Source organism: Cibotium barometz, chromosome 4 (assembly GCF_041138505.1).
Source record: "Cibotium barometz isolate CiBa-2024 chromosome 4, ASM4113850v1, whole genome shotgun sequence".
Lineage (NCBI taxonomy): Eukaryota > Viridiplantae > Streptophyta > Polypodiopsida > Cyatheales > Cibotiaceae > Cibotium > Cibotium barometz.
The window spans coordinates 13,765,180-13,780,327 of NC_141049.1; the positions used below are offsets into that span (position 1 = coordinate 13,765,180).

Sequence of the window (15,148 nt, forward strand, 5' to 3'; positions counted from 1 at the left end):
TCCATAAACCTGAGGATGGATCCAAATCCCTAGAAAAGAAGTCCAAGAATCCATGGACCTGCATACCATAATTCTTACCACATGCTCCGTGCTGACCACACACCTTGGAGTAGAGGTGGACTTTTTATCCATAAAAGCATCATATCCATGAGATATCCAAATATTTCTTCTCTATAAACTGGGACAGATTCGTCCATAGAAATTGCTTGTGAAGTCCAATATCTATATAAATCTCGTCCAAGAAAGAAATCTCCATAGATATAATCCATCCCAATAAAGGGAGCCATAAACAATGTTTCCCTGAAACCATCTCAAGGCAAACAACACCACCTTTCTGTCTAAATACGCAGCGGAGATGATGACCAAATCTGGGAACACAAGAGCAACCGCAATGCAGAAAAACAGCACGAGAGAGAGAGAGATAGAGGCGTGTAACTCTGCTCTATATACACAAAGAAGATCTCGAATATGATACAAGATGACAAGGGGTTGTGGGGCCATTTTATATGGCCCCCCCAAACAGCAGTCAGCCTGCTAGGTAGCCGACACGACTCCAGAAGTGCCCACGACTGTAATCACCAGTCGGCCAGCTCATAGGGGTGTCAGCGGCCAGCACCAAGAAGGTCCACATACAGTCGGCCAGCTCATAGGGGTGTCAGCGGCCAGCACCAAGAAGGTCCACGACTTGTCCACATACAGTCGGCCAGCACCACTAAGAGGACTGATGCAGTCGGCTACAAACAAGGACATCCAGCCACCTCAGGGCTGCCTCCCAAGCCCAAAAAAAATGGGAAAAATACGAGCGAGGAAAAATGAGAACAACACCTACGAGGGCAAGCACACCCACAACAAAGGCCCTGGTGTCTACAGAAAGACAGGAGATGACTTCTAACACCCCCTCTCAGCTCCTGGCTGTGAAACCAACCACAGGGAGCTGGGGTGCCGCGTAAGCAAATCTTGAGATAGCGACTTCGTGAAGAGGTCCACCGTACTGTCCTCCGTCGAACAGAACTCTAGCAAGATGTCATCAGCAACAAGCTGTTCACTGGATGACCGTGCGTTCCTCCAATGGAATCCCAATCTTGCCATGCAACCTCTACAATCTGACCACCTCACAAGCAACCCGATACTCTGCCTCTGTCGACGACAAGGCAAAAGATGACTGCCTCTTACCGCTCCGTAAAACTGCTCCTGGGCCTGAAGTAGATCTCCTCGTGTCCGGATCTCCTCCCCAAACTAAGTCACTCCAACCGTGGAGTTGGACTCTATCAATCAATCCCCCTCCTGTGTAAAAGAGTCCATGATCCTTCGCATGCTGCAGAAACCACAAGATATGCAATCCTGCCTCCCAAAGAGTCATCTGCAACCATGAGCTCAACTGCCTCATCAGGAAGCTCTCGTCCAATCTGGTATCCATCAACCAAATCAATGAACCATTCTGCTTTCCAAGTCAAAGAGGCATCACACTGCTCACAAGGATCAACACCTGTTATGGTGCAAAGCCAAGTCCTAGAAACCTACTGAAGACCACGTAAGGCCTTCTAAAACCTGCCAACCACCCCCTCTGAATCCGGAACCACAAAGCCTTGAGAATCCACCTCCTTCTACAAGTAATCAACTGCCACCTGCCTGGCTTTTCGAGAGGTTCCCGTGGAAAGAACATCCTCATCTACAAGAATTTCTTTGTCACGAATACTACGAGACATCAGAGCATAAGTTACCTTTTCAATTTCCTCTAACTGACGAACACAAGAACCACCAACATCAGTACTGGAAAGTTCCTGCCAACTGCTGCCATCAACTGGCAAGCTATCCACCATCTGGTCCCAGAAAGCCTGCACCTGCAGCGTATCCACTCTTAAGTGGCCATTACCAGACTGCCACTCATCACAAACCTGAGGACTTGGGAGAAAGAGTGCTGAAAGCTTGTAAACTCCATTCTCCACTACGCCTTCCCAAACCACCGGGCCTGTTGCTTTGTCCCGGAGAGCAACAAAATGCTCATCAAACTCCACCCGTACGCCAGTCTTGCAAACCTGATGCACTGACAATAGATGAAAACCAAGTGACGGAACATACAACACCTCGGAGGAATGCTTCCCCCCTCTCGGGAGCTATCTCCAACCTGCCCTCATTGTGAACTCGGATAGTGGATGTATCCCCAGTAAGAATGTGACCAGAATACCTGCAGAGATCCTGTAAATCTGAACGAGGAGGAGTCATGTTTCTGGAAGCACCACTGTCTAGAATCCACTCCCGAGTATCCGTAGTGGCGAGTCCTCCAACCTCCTCCCTACCTGAAGAAAATGAAACATCGGTGTCCATCACCTCCAAGTGCACAAAAGCCGAAGTCTTCATGATTACTGCTGAGGAATCTTCACCCTTCTCAGTCTTCTGCTTGGGACACTGCCTCCAATAGTGGCCTTTCTCGCCACAATCATTACAGGTCCTCTCTGCCTTTAGTTTCTCGCGGTCAACATTGGACTTCTTCTCAGAAGACTTCTCCGATGAAGCCTTCCCTTTGCCTGTGTTACAGCCTTTCGACCGTTAAGGCCTCCGAACCTCCACCCTGAGGAGGGATCGAGAATCTTTCCTCCTCGTCCAAGACCATGGGCACAAGCCCCTCCCATGTAATGGTGCTGAGCCTGCCACTGGTAATCAAAGACGAGTAGAATGCTGTCACCAGCCTGGACATTTCCCAGTCTGAAAGGGGCCTGGTGGACTCTAGGATGTTTAAATATTTGGAAAGTACAAGCTTTGGGAATGGGGGATTATCCTAGAATACAAGGGACCACACTCCTAAAATTTAGGAGAGTTGCTATTTTTGGCCCGACTCCGATGGAAATTCTGTTCGCGTTATTACATCTGGAATTGAGCAGATACCAAGAGTTGGCAAAGTGTCTATGACAGAATGTCTACCAATTGGGATATTTTTAGAGATAAAGTTTATGGAAGGACCCATCTCTTAGATTGGGACATGTGGCAAGGAGGTGGACCAAAGTGAGACAAGTGGCCTGACACTTGTTAGAAAATGGATCAAAGTGAGACAAGTGGCCTCACACTTGTCACTTCAGCTATTGTGTGGCTCTCCACTTGTCATCGTAGCCTTCTCTTGCCATTTTAGCTCATGGGAGGCCCAAATCTATAAATTGGAGCCCTCTCTCTTCATTAATAGAGGCTCTCTTGCTGCACACTAGCCTCTACCACCGTTGAAGGTTTCCCTAATGATGGCTACTCTCTTTCTCTCTCTCTTGAAGGCTGCCCATGAAGAATACCGGCTGTTGGGGACTGTTTTGAAGGCTACCATCGCGAAGAAATACTGAAGGCAAGGGTATTCAATCATTTATTATGATTTCTAGCCATTGTATGTGTTGTACCAGCATTTGTACTTGCTGTACTTGTACCAACCACCGTACCGGCTGTACCAGCCACTGTACTTGCTGTACCAGCTTTTGTACTTGCTGTACTTGCTGTACCAGCCACCATACCGGCTGTACCAGCCACTGTACTTGCTGTACCTGCTGTACCAGCCACTGTACCGGCTGTACCAGCCACTGTACTTGCTGTGCTTCTGTACTTGCTGTACCTGCTGTACCAGCCACCGTACCGGCTGTACCAGCCATTGTACTTGCTGTACCAGCCATTGTACCTGTTGTACCGGCTGAATGGAGAGTTGTACTTGCTGTACTAGCTCTATTGCATGAAGACCCGTGGTTTTTGGGGAAGAATCAGTACCCACACGGATGTATATGGATTATATTGTTGACTCGGCATTTCTACAGCCTATGTTCCGGCTTGGTTGCCTTGTGTTGGGCTGTGTTATGGCATTTGTATATGGATAATCCGGCATCTCCCGTGGGGAGAGTAAGGCCCTCAAAGCTTGTACATGATATTATTCTCCTTGGGTAATAAAATACTCCAAGGGGGGGGGGTCGGCCCATTCCGGCCTCTATGCAGTGTCACTTGTGCAAGCTCCATTTGCAGCATTTGTGGATGTTTTGTCCAGCTTTATGTTTTATGCAAAGTGATGATGGATATGTGTTAAGGCTGTGGCCATGTTTAAATGTTTTAATATGCATTGATGGTATCAACAAGTGTGTCAAAGGCCCTAGTCCCCCGGGCACCCGCCGCCGCGAGTTACAAATGCCGAGTACAGAGAGAGCAAATACGACAGCAACATTATGGCCATGTCCTCTAACGATATCTCCTTCCCAGCTTGGAGAACTTCCTGTTGAAGTGCCTGTAGCTTGTTAATATGCTCCCGCATCATCAACGACTTTGCAGGGCTCATAACCCGCATCTGTACTTCCAAGGAAATCCTCTTCATGAGCGATACCCTGTTGTAAAGAGAAGCCAAATGCTGCCATATACCTCTGGCCAGCGTCATATGCTTTACATGATTGATTACCTGCGGTGTGCAGTTGAGGAAGATAAATGAACGGACCCTGGCATTGACACGATCCCACAACTGTGCCTGTGCCTCTCGGTCCTTTCGGATCGACGGTAACTCCCCTTCCTCTACTTCCGGCCGTGGAATCCCAACAACGATGAAATCAACAAGGTCATAAGACTCCAGAACAGATTCCATTATAACCTTCCATATGCCGTAGTTGTTCCTGTCCAACTGATGGTCCACCGGGAACGTGGGGAGTGTAGGGATCTTCACATGCCTCTCGGCCATCTCTAACAGATCTGCCATTGCGGGGATGTACTCTGAAAAAGGGTGGGTGGGTGGGAACAAAGAAGAACTTACACCTGCAAGTGGCTGTCCAGCAAATCAGCCTGGGCCCTGCCGTTCTCTTGCTTCTCCTCTTCCCGAACAGTCCCTAACAGTCCACCAATCAGCAACACAACAATCCCCCTCTTGCTCACACAAATCCCAAGAACTATCAAGAGCCTATGGCTCTGATACCATGTCAGAATACGCAGCGGAGATGATGACCAAATCTGGGAACACGACAGCAAACACAATGCAAAAAAACAGCACAAGAGAGAGAGAGAGAGAGAGATAGAGGCGTGTAACTCTGCTCTATATACACAAAGAAGATCTCGAATATGATACAAGATGACAAGGGGTTGTGGGGCCATTTGATATGGCCCCCAAACAGCAATCGGCTTGCTGCTGTAGGCAGCCGACACGACTCCAGAAGTGCCCACAACTGTAATCACCAGTCGGCCAGCTCATAGGGGTGTCGGCCCACACCAAGAAGGTCCACGACTTGTCCACATACAGTCGGCCAGCACCACTAAGAGGACTGATGCTTTGAGGGCCTTACTTTCCCCACGGGAGATGCTAGATTATCCATATACAAATGCCATAACACAGCCCAACACGAGGCAACCAAGCCGGAACATAGGCTGTAGAAATGCCGAGCCAATAATACAATCTATATACCTCCGTGTGGGTACTGATTCTTCCCCAAAAACCATGAGTCTTCATGCAATCGAGCTGGTACAACAAGTACGACGCTCCATTCAACCAGTACAGCAGGTACAGTGGTTGGTACAGTCGGTACAATGGCTAGTGCAACAGGTACAATAAGTACAAATGCTGGTACACTAAGTACAATGGCTGGTACAACAAGTACAATAAGTACAAGGATTAATACAGCTAGTACAGTGGCTGGTACAATAGGTACAAGGACTGGTACAACAAGTACAATGGCTAGAAATCATAATAAATGATTAAATATCCTTGCCTTCAATATTTCTTCGCGATGGAAGCCTCCAAAACAGTCCCCAACAACCAGTATTCTTCATGGGCAGCCTTCAAGAGAGAGAGAGTAGCCATCATTAGGGCAGCCTGTAACGGTGGTAGAGGCTAGTGTGCAGCAAGAGAGCCTCTATTAATGAAGAGAGAGAGGGGGCTCCAATTTATAGATTTGGGGCTCCCATGAGTGAAAATGGAAAGAGAAGGCTATGATGACAAGTGGAGAGCCACACAAAAGCTGAAGTGACAAGTGTGAGGCCACTTGTCTCACTTTGATCCATTTTCTTGCCACATGTCCCAATCTAAGAGATGGGTTCTCCCATAATCTTTACCTCTAAAAATATCCCAACTAGTAGACATTCTGTCATAGGCACTTTGCCAACTCTTGGTTTTTGCTCAATTCCAGATATAATGACGTGAACAGAAGTTCCATCGGAGTTAGGCCAAAAATAGCAACTCTCCTAAATTTTAGGAGTATGGTCCTTTGTATTCTAGGATGATCCCCCATTCCCAAAGCTTGTCCTTTCCAAATATTTAAACATCCTGGAGTCCACCAGACCCCTTTCGTATTGGGAAATGTCCAGGCTGGTGACAGAACCAAGCTAGTGTCCCATGTAAAAGGGCCAGTCTTTTCGTGTCACATGGACGGAAGCCAGATTAGTGCCACCCGTGTGTGACCAGTACTGCATCACATGGATGGGAACCAGTTTCGTGCCCACCGTATGTGACCTGCTTCGTGTTGTATGGACGAGAGCCTCTTGGTGCCACCCGTGTATGGCCAGGATGGCGTCTTACGTATGGGATTGTCACTCCATAAGAAGACCAAGACATATATTTATATTTCTATCACGTCACTTTTGTGCCCGACAGGAACTTTTTGTACAAGTTTCATGAAAGGGAGATTTCGTCCATTACATGTGCACATGCATTTATGTTTGCATGCATAAATTTGTTTTTGCATGACTTGTTTGCCTGTTATGCCGTGCCAGTACACTAGACGGAGATGCCCCCACTGTACCGTGGAGTGCTGTTTGCTGACTCGTTGGTGTGGCGTGTGAACAGGTGGTAAGTATTACCATTTTTCTCTTTTTTAAATGTAAAATTTATAAGTTATGGCTAACTTTAATATTTATAAGACAATGTGTTCACACACATTTAAATTAGCGACTAGACATTATCTTTGTAGGATGCCCATGAGCATTTTAAATAATCTTTAATATTGTGTAACCCTTAAAACCTTTGGATAACTTTTGCACAAGAAAAATTACTAATTTTTCCACGTGTGAGAAGACTGGCTACATTCTTTTCATCGCCTGCTTCTCCTTGGGCAAAATTTTTGCATTCTCTCCATCGCCTGCTCTCCATGGGCTGAATTTCTACATTTTCTCTATCGCTTGGCCCTGAATTGGCTGTTGAATTTCACACGTGTGCTGAATCTAGACTGTACTTGTTGAACTGGGCTGTACTTGCTAAATAGTACCTGCTGTACTTATTGAATAGTACCTACTGTACCCTGTACTTACTGAATAGTACTTTCTACATTACCTAAATTGTACCTGCAATGCTTGAATTGTACTAGCTGTACCAAAGTGTACCTGCTGTACCAGATTGTACTTGTTGTACCAGGAACAAAGCATGTTTATGCTGACCATGCTCAGGAAGTTTTCCTGGTGTGGTTAGTATTTCCCTGTGTGGTGGTACTAACCGCGCCCTCAAAGCTTCTGAGAGCCAGTGAAGGTTAGACACACTAGGGAATTTGGGAGCAAAGCTTATTGAGGAGAACCGGGCCATACATATTCCCTCCGCGGTGTACCCCTTGGCCTATGTTAGTACGGGCATGCCTGCTGGTGCACGGTCCCGGAAGACCAGTGAAAGGCAGGTGTGCACCCAGTGAAGGTGGAAATGTGCATGTGATTCGAGACTTCTCCGACCAACACATCTTCATTGACTTGAACCAATTTGTTTGAGTTGTATTCACTTCCTGTGTGGAGAAATCTTGCCTATTTTGGCCCGTGACACTTGTACAAGAAATACAAATGTATCGAGGGGGGGACCGGCCCTTTCCGGCCCTAGTACTAGTGTCATGTGTATTTTGGTATTTCCAGTATTTATATTGCTAATGTTGTTTCCATTGTTAACTTTAGTTAAGTGTTCTAAATATGTGTATATTGTCTTCCGATATGTAGGCCTCCTGTAGGGAACGATCACAAAATGCCTCAAAACGATGAGCAACTTTGTCTTTTATAGGCCTTGGAATAAGCTAGTGGACTGGCTGATTGCTGGTCGACCAGGTCTTGGACAAAACCATCTATTCTTGCTGCAACCGACAGGTCTTCTACTCCTTCATGCCCTAGCCAACACACCCCTTGTCCACCACCAGTCATTCCCTTGCCAAAAATAGCAACCCATGCTCCTAATCTGGTTCTAGCCTAATTCTTTATCTTGTTGTCCTTTAGGATTAGTCCTTGGGATCAATCCTGCACATGTCTAGCACATGACAGAAAAAGAACTTAGGATCCCTAAATATAAAATGATATAAGGCAGAGGAAGACTCAACTTGGGAGTCAGCAACTAAGTTTAAGTAAGCACTTCCCTAATTTCGTTTAAGAGTTAATGCTTGAAGAGGGGAAGTATGTTATGTACTTGGACAAGAGACCTAATGGGTTGGGGGGCCTAAGATTAGGCATTAGGAGGCACATACTTGGCTAGGATTTATAGATTGATAAAACAAGCTTAATGGGTTTTTATAGCATATTAGCTATTTATGTAGTCATCACTATATAAGTGAGAGCCTTGGTTATTATGAGCACAATTGTGAAGATGCACCATTGAAGGTTTGGCTTGGACCAAGAGAGCAAACATGCTCATGACATGCCCATGGTGAGTACATAGGTTGGCGTATCGAAGGCCTTTGAGCACGATTCAGTGGTATGGGACGCCGGAGTTAGACATGGGTCTATGAGATTGTGCAGGAGTCCTAGCCTTGGCTCCGGCGGGGAGATTGGTGGATACCAGTCGTGGTTCAAAGGTGAGCTAGCCTACTACCTCATGATATGATTTGGTACTAACCATGATTTCAACTGTGATTAGGATAGATCTTGGGAAGGACTTTACACTTATGCACCAAAGACAAACCCTCCCGCAGATGCAACCCATATGGGCAGCCCTCTTTGACCCTTTAGGCTTGTGCATACAGGGACTAGTAGCTTGCTTTGAACTTCGATGTTCATCTTCTTAGTGTTATGGTGATTGTCAATGAGATTCTCACAGTGCTATTCGTTGGGCTTGTGGGCTGTCAAGGTCAAAATTGCGAGTCAGATCTTACACAGGTAATGCATATGGAAGAGAGATCTCATGCAAGGTCACCGTGAAACGTTTCACTATCGAAACGAACGATGCTGAAACGATTTATTTTGGAACAAAATGTTTCAACACCAAGAAGATGGACAATGAAATGTTGGACTGAAATGATCATATACATAAAATGTGAAGGTACTGGCCAATAATTATAAGATGATATTAGCATTTATCATCAGTAAACAAAGAAGACATACAAAAGAGAAGAGAAAAGAACAAATAGGATGAAAGAAGGAAAGAGAAAGAATTATAAAAGCCAAAAAGCACACAAAATCACAACCTTTTTCCCCACATGAAACGATATGGTTTCAATGTGCAAATGAAACGTTTCAACACTGAAACGTGAAATGAGTTGCAAAGCCACCGAAACAAGTTTCATGGTGACCATGATCTCATGCCTAGACATGTTACATTGGGACCCAAGACAGCTGGCACAGCTGCCAAATAACCTAGCAAGTAGCCTCTCTGAACATGTAGAGAACATAAAAGGCTAAGGTGTCAATGAAAACTACCACAAAGTTAGGCTTCAGCACAGGACAATTAAGCTGAAACTTTTGATGGGGCAAAAAAACACCTGAAGCAGATAACCCCTTTCTCATACAAGGTTGGAGTTGTGGTCCAAGCTGTTGTTCTGTCACATAGAATTTACGTCAACTTCACTCAAAAGGCAATAAAGGGTAAAACAGAGGAAAAACAAATTACTGTTGAAATTAAAATCTTGTTGCTTGAGGTCTGGTCACTCACCGAGCTTTTTCTACCATAACCTCATGATTGAGCCCTGGGCAATGTTCAAAAACAAGCATAAGCCAATGCTTGTAACGCTTCCACAACAAGTAGACAATCCCCCACAAACTTCTTCCAACCAAGCTTTCATCCGATTCTTGATCTTCTTCAGATGTTAGAAAGCTTGGTGGTACTTTGTTTGAAAAATCTATGAAATCACTACTGCTAGAAACCAGCTCTTCTTCATTTGTACGAGCCTGATGATTGCAACGGAAAGGGCATAATTGCTGATCGTTCTTGTCAGCTTGTTTCTCAACCTCCCTCAACAACAAGACTGCTAAACAATCTGCCCTTTCAGCAAAAGCCACTCCCAAAAATTCATACAGAACAGTCCAATCGTGCATAGTCATCTTATGTATAAGGCCACCGATTGATCTAGAGCTATATGGCTCATCAGGTCTTCCATTATCCCACCACGCACGCAAAGCAGATCTTAAGTGCGCAAATCCTTTCCAAAGATATCCATGACTAGCTAAAGCCCTCCTTTGCACTCGAGCTGATAAAGCATCATTCTTAACAATTCCCCACCTGTGGCCATTGACATCTAAGATGAGATACGATATACCATACAAATAAGAACAAAATAAATTTCCCAACATGCTCACTGATATATTCTCAAAGGCTAGCAATCAGGAATGCAAAGGCCTGAGCTTGTGAGCCTACAAGGAGGAAGAGGCATAACTATGAGGAAGGGAGGCAGTCAATGATAGGGAAGAATTGGGCACTTTAACTAGAAAATCTAAGGGTCTTTAAAGAAAGCAGGCATAACACACACAAACAAACACAAGCGCGTGCAACGCACACACAGGGGAGATGGGTGAATGAGATATCCTACAGACAGGACACGTGATAGAACTTGGACATCCACAGCCAAATGAACCCTTGGCTAGAGAAAAAGAAAGAACATTGCAACATACTTAGGCAACTTGGGCAATGAGACGGCAGCTTCCTTGCTGTTATCTTTCGAATCAAACCGTTGCCATATTTCGTCTTGCGAGCCTATGTGTTGCCACCAATTGCACGTTCGTACAGCAGAGCAAAGATCTCTAATCCCAAGCCTCTTCAGCACGTTGGTGATGATTTCATCGGGCATTTTGTAAATCGAATTGCCGATTCCAGGATCGTCGGCGTGGCGCCATGCAAGCTTTCGCCCTTCCTCCTCCTTCTCCTCCTCCTGCTGCTGATGATGATGACAGTCCTGCAACCCATGCCTGATGACGGAAGGCTTCCGCCGCTTGGAGTCTCGATAGATCTCCACTCCCCAACCGGGAAAGGAGAACGTGAGTGAAGCCGACGACGGTTGAGGAAGAGGGAGAGCATCAGGATGAGGAAAGGGGCGGGGGGGCGGAAGAGGAAGCGGCGTTGGCGAGGGCGGGGATTGCGCGCGCTGGAATTCCCGCTCTAAAGCATCGTCTAGTTCTTCTTCCTCCTCCTCCTCGCCCGAGTCAGCTTGTGCTCGCAAGGCTGTTATCATCTGCCGCTTGATAATTTTTGAGCGGAGGAAACGTAGCATATCTAAAATATATATCGGGCACCAAAATGTTGTTTTGCATTTCATTAAATATATTGTGAGAGTTTTTGCCTTGTTTGGGTGGAGATAGTCCTTGGTTAAGGCTTGCGTTGAGTGCGATAGCTAATGTTATTGGTCCGGTACTATACTTGCCTAAAGGCGATGTTGGAGGTCGTTGATATGTTTTTTTGTGTCAAGACCATTGCACCCAATATATATGCTCGCCTAAACCCTAGGAATAAGAATAAGCCCGTAGAGTATGGTTAGAACCTTTAGAAATAGAACTAGCTGTTTTCAGCCCTAGCTAAATGAACAAAGAGCTCTTTCAAGCGTGAGTGGACGAGGAGAGCAGTTATTGAAAATCATAACATCTCGAGAGATAGCGAGGTTGAATGAAGAGAGCAAAAAAGCCAAGGAGAATAGAGAAGAGGGAGAATTGGTTGAGAGAGAGCTCTATGGAAGCTTGTTTGTGGTTGTTTTGTTTGGGAAGAACATGAGGTGAGAATCGATTGAGGAAGCTTGGATCTATCCAGAGCAGAGGGTGCAGGAGATAGAGGGTCTTGTAGGAAGTTGTGGTGCCCTAGGACCTCTAGGTGTTGCAATTATGTTAGAACTTGGGTAGATCCAATGTTTTGCTCAACCATTCTTGGCTGTGTTTGAAGGTGAGGACCCGCAATCCACTTAGCTGATGTCCCCTATCCTTTAGCTGAGAAAAAAATCTCTCAAAATCGCTCAAACTAATTCAGCTGACTCCTCCATTTGTCCTCCCATGTCAGATCCAACCTATGATCTTTACTCCTACTTCCTCAATTGACCTTTTCTAACCACCAACTGACTCCTCCATTTGTCCTCCCATGTCAAATCCAACCTATGATCTTTACTCCTACTTCCTCAATTGACCTTTTCTAACCACCAGCTGACCAAAAACACTCCAGCACACTCAGCTGATCAACTTTGGACTATAAACTGAATCGGATAACTGGCTGACCCCAGTCAGCCAGTTATAAACTGAATCGGATGACTGGCTGACCCCAGTCAGATATATGTCTGCCAAGCTCCAAAAAAAGATCCTTCAGTATCAGCAAACTTCAAATACTTGCCTCAGAACTTCACTGAACCTATCAACTCCCCCCTCCTGACTTTATGCTGACTTAAATCTGACTTAGCTACCTTAGTTGACTCATCCTTGAGTCAGATCTCACCACCCCAATGTTTGCTGACACCTCCAATCCCTTAAAAATCTCAAATCCCACCAGCACTTAACTCCACAAACTTAAGGCTGACAAATAGGTGACTGTCTGGAACTCCTTCCTTGGCTACTGCTACTACTAAATGACTGAAAATCTGACAGTCAGACCAAAACCCAAAACTTTTCCCTTCAACCCACAAAAATCATATCTACCCTTGTATACCCTCAACTGACTCCTATTGATCCTCATCTGACACCTAGTTAACCTAGACCACTATCCAGCCCACAACCTATCCTACTTATATCTAACTATTCTCTGATTGTCAGCCCACAACCTATCCTACTAATATCTAACTATTCTCTGATTGTCAGCCCAGACTTCACAGACTTCAAACCAGACAAAATCTCTTCTTTCATAGCATCAACAGAAAGCTGACTACCCCAAATACATAGCTAACTCTGGCTGACTTAGGCAGATACTGCTGACTCATAATAGAGCTTTATAACTCAGACATGATTTAGCAAACCTCAGATCCTCACTCACACATGAATTCTCTTGACAATCTCAAATCAACCAGCATATACTAGAGCATAAACAACTCTTCAATCAAAACTATAGGAAACCTTCAGCATACATATAGATGATAATTGAGCCAGTCTCAACAACCCTGAGATATAGGGTTCAAACAGAAAGAGAGAACACCAAGAAACAAAGAGATAACAAAGGGATCCTCAACAAGATTATCCCAACAAAGCTCTTCAAGTCATTTTTTCAATTTCACAAGAACCAGTCTCAATAAACACTATAACCACACTCTGCTTTTTCTTAATTCCTTATACAAGTCCTTTGTTGTCCCTTTGTTTAGCTTTATACCATTATATATCAGACCCAATCTTTTATCCAACAGGGTTCATCAAAATCTGTGGAAGCCCAACCCTTTTGTACCTCCTCCATCACCTATCTAATGAACTACCCTTTCCTAGGAGACACTCCAAATTCTTCTTGTAGTAGCTGTTCAGGATGCTTCCACCCCACTGAGGTCACATCCCAGCAGCTAGACAGCCACCTTAGCCCTTTGTTATTTAGGTTCTTAGCTATTCTGGGATCTTGAAGAGCTAAGGGAGGGTTGAATTTATGGGTCCACCAAATCCTTAGGCTTAAGAGAGAGTTTCTATAACATCCATCCCAAGCCATCAGCCCCAAAGTCTCTTTCCATTTGCTACAAAGCATCCTACAAAAGGGGGAGCCTGTAATCTTAAGAGGGGCATAAGAAAAGAGTTTATGCTTCCATCCTAGTCCTTGCCATCTACCCTCAAAGTAAATATAGGAGTCATCGACTAGCTCCTTCAACATCTTAGTCCATACCTCCTTTTGTTGAAGACACTTGGGGAGAAGTAAAGCCATCCTTGCTATAATCTGAGAAGGAAGATGCAAAATACTAATGCCTCCTTCAGCCTTTGGTAAGCTTAATCTGTCTCATGTAAGCCAGGCTGAAACCTTTTTACTAGAACTTCCATTTCTCCATAGAAAGTCTCTTATGGGCTTCACAATTTTCTACTAGTAACACTTCCCAAATTCCAACACAGCACATAAAAACATAATGTAAGCATTCAGCACAGTATTACTGTCACAAGACCCTTTTGTACTTCTTGAAGAATTAATTAAAAATCTCATAAATTACATCATAATTGAGACAAAAGACTTGAATTGAAATTGATAATTAAACAACTTAGCATAACACAAGGCAAAAGAATTAGAATAACATCACCATCAAAAGTATACCACACAGTAAACCAGATTGGGTGCAATCTCCCCCCTTAGGTGTGTAGCTCCACTTCCACGACTTGAGTATTTAGAGAATTTTTATTCATAAAAATATCCCAAGTTGCTAAGAATAGATGAGTGTACAAATTGGGCTTGCTTTTCCCACTTTTGGGGTATTACTTTACATATTTTTAATCATATCAAAATCCCTAAGGTTTGTACATATAAAAACCTTTGTCCAAATATAATTGCTAGTGGGTCTTGTTACATAAAATAACTTTATGCACATTTTCACATAGAATAATCTTGTGCACATTTGCACATTCCATTAAGCCAATTCCTGCACACAATAAATCAAGCATATTTTTCTTCGATTATTAATTCATAAAAAATATGATAAAATATATACCTATAACAATCCTCCTGTTTGAGGAAGCAATTGTCCTCAATTGTGTAAAAGAAAATGCTACAACAACAAAAATCTCATGCGACACCTAAATTAGTGATCCTTGCACCGATCATCAAATCATAAATAATAGTATAAAATAATATGATATAGACAAGATTTCTTATGTGCGACACACACATTGCTCATCACCTATTTCTATAAACATATCCCAATTAATTGCCTAGTGTACAATTAATCCCAATATGATACATTGATAGGCACAAACACAGCATATATACACCACATGTTTCATTATAATGAGACTATCATTATGTACACATCATCTAGCATGGTGTGAGTTACCACTTGTTACATTCCAATGAGCATGGCATATCAGCTGCATAAACCACTTGTTTCACTTCGACCGTGTTGTGCAGTTGTCAAGC

General features: G+C 44.2%; 1 protein-coding gene across 3 annotated transcripts in view; it reads right to left on the reverse strand.

Annotated features, from left to right (window-relative positions):
* Nucleotides 1-11,389, reverse strand: part of LOC147638935 (uncharacterized) — an 82,069-nt gene extending 70,680 nt beyond the window's left edge. For 2 of the 3 annotated variants that reach the window (XM_086785782.1, XM_086785798.1), the window contains exons 1-3: nt 10,768-11,389; nt 9,812-10,378; nt 9,642-9,698 (exon numbers count right to left, since the gene is read on the reverse strand). In XM_086785782.1, coding sequence (XP_086641908.1) covers nt 9,642-9,698; nt 9,812-10,378; nt 10,768-11,363 — 1,220 coding nt within the window. In that variant the 5' untranslated portion in view covers nt 11,364-11,389. The remainder of the gene's footprint in view (nt 1-9,641; nt 9,699-9,811; nt 10,379-10,767) is intronic. The other variant, XM_086785790.1, reaches the window with a different exon arrangement.
* Between the last annotated feature and the right edge of the window lie 3,759 nt (nt 11,390-15,148).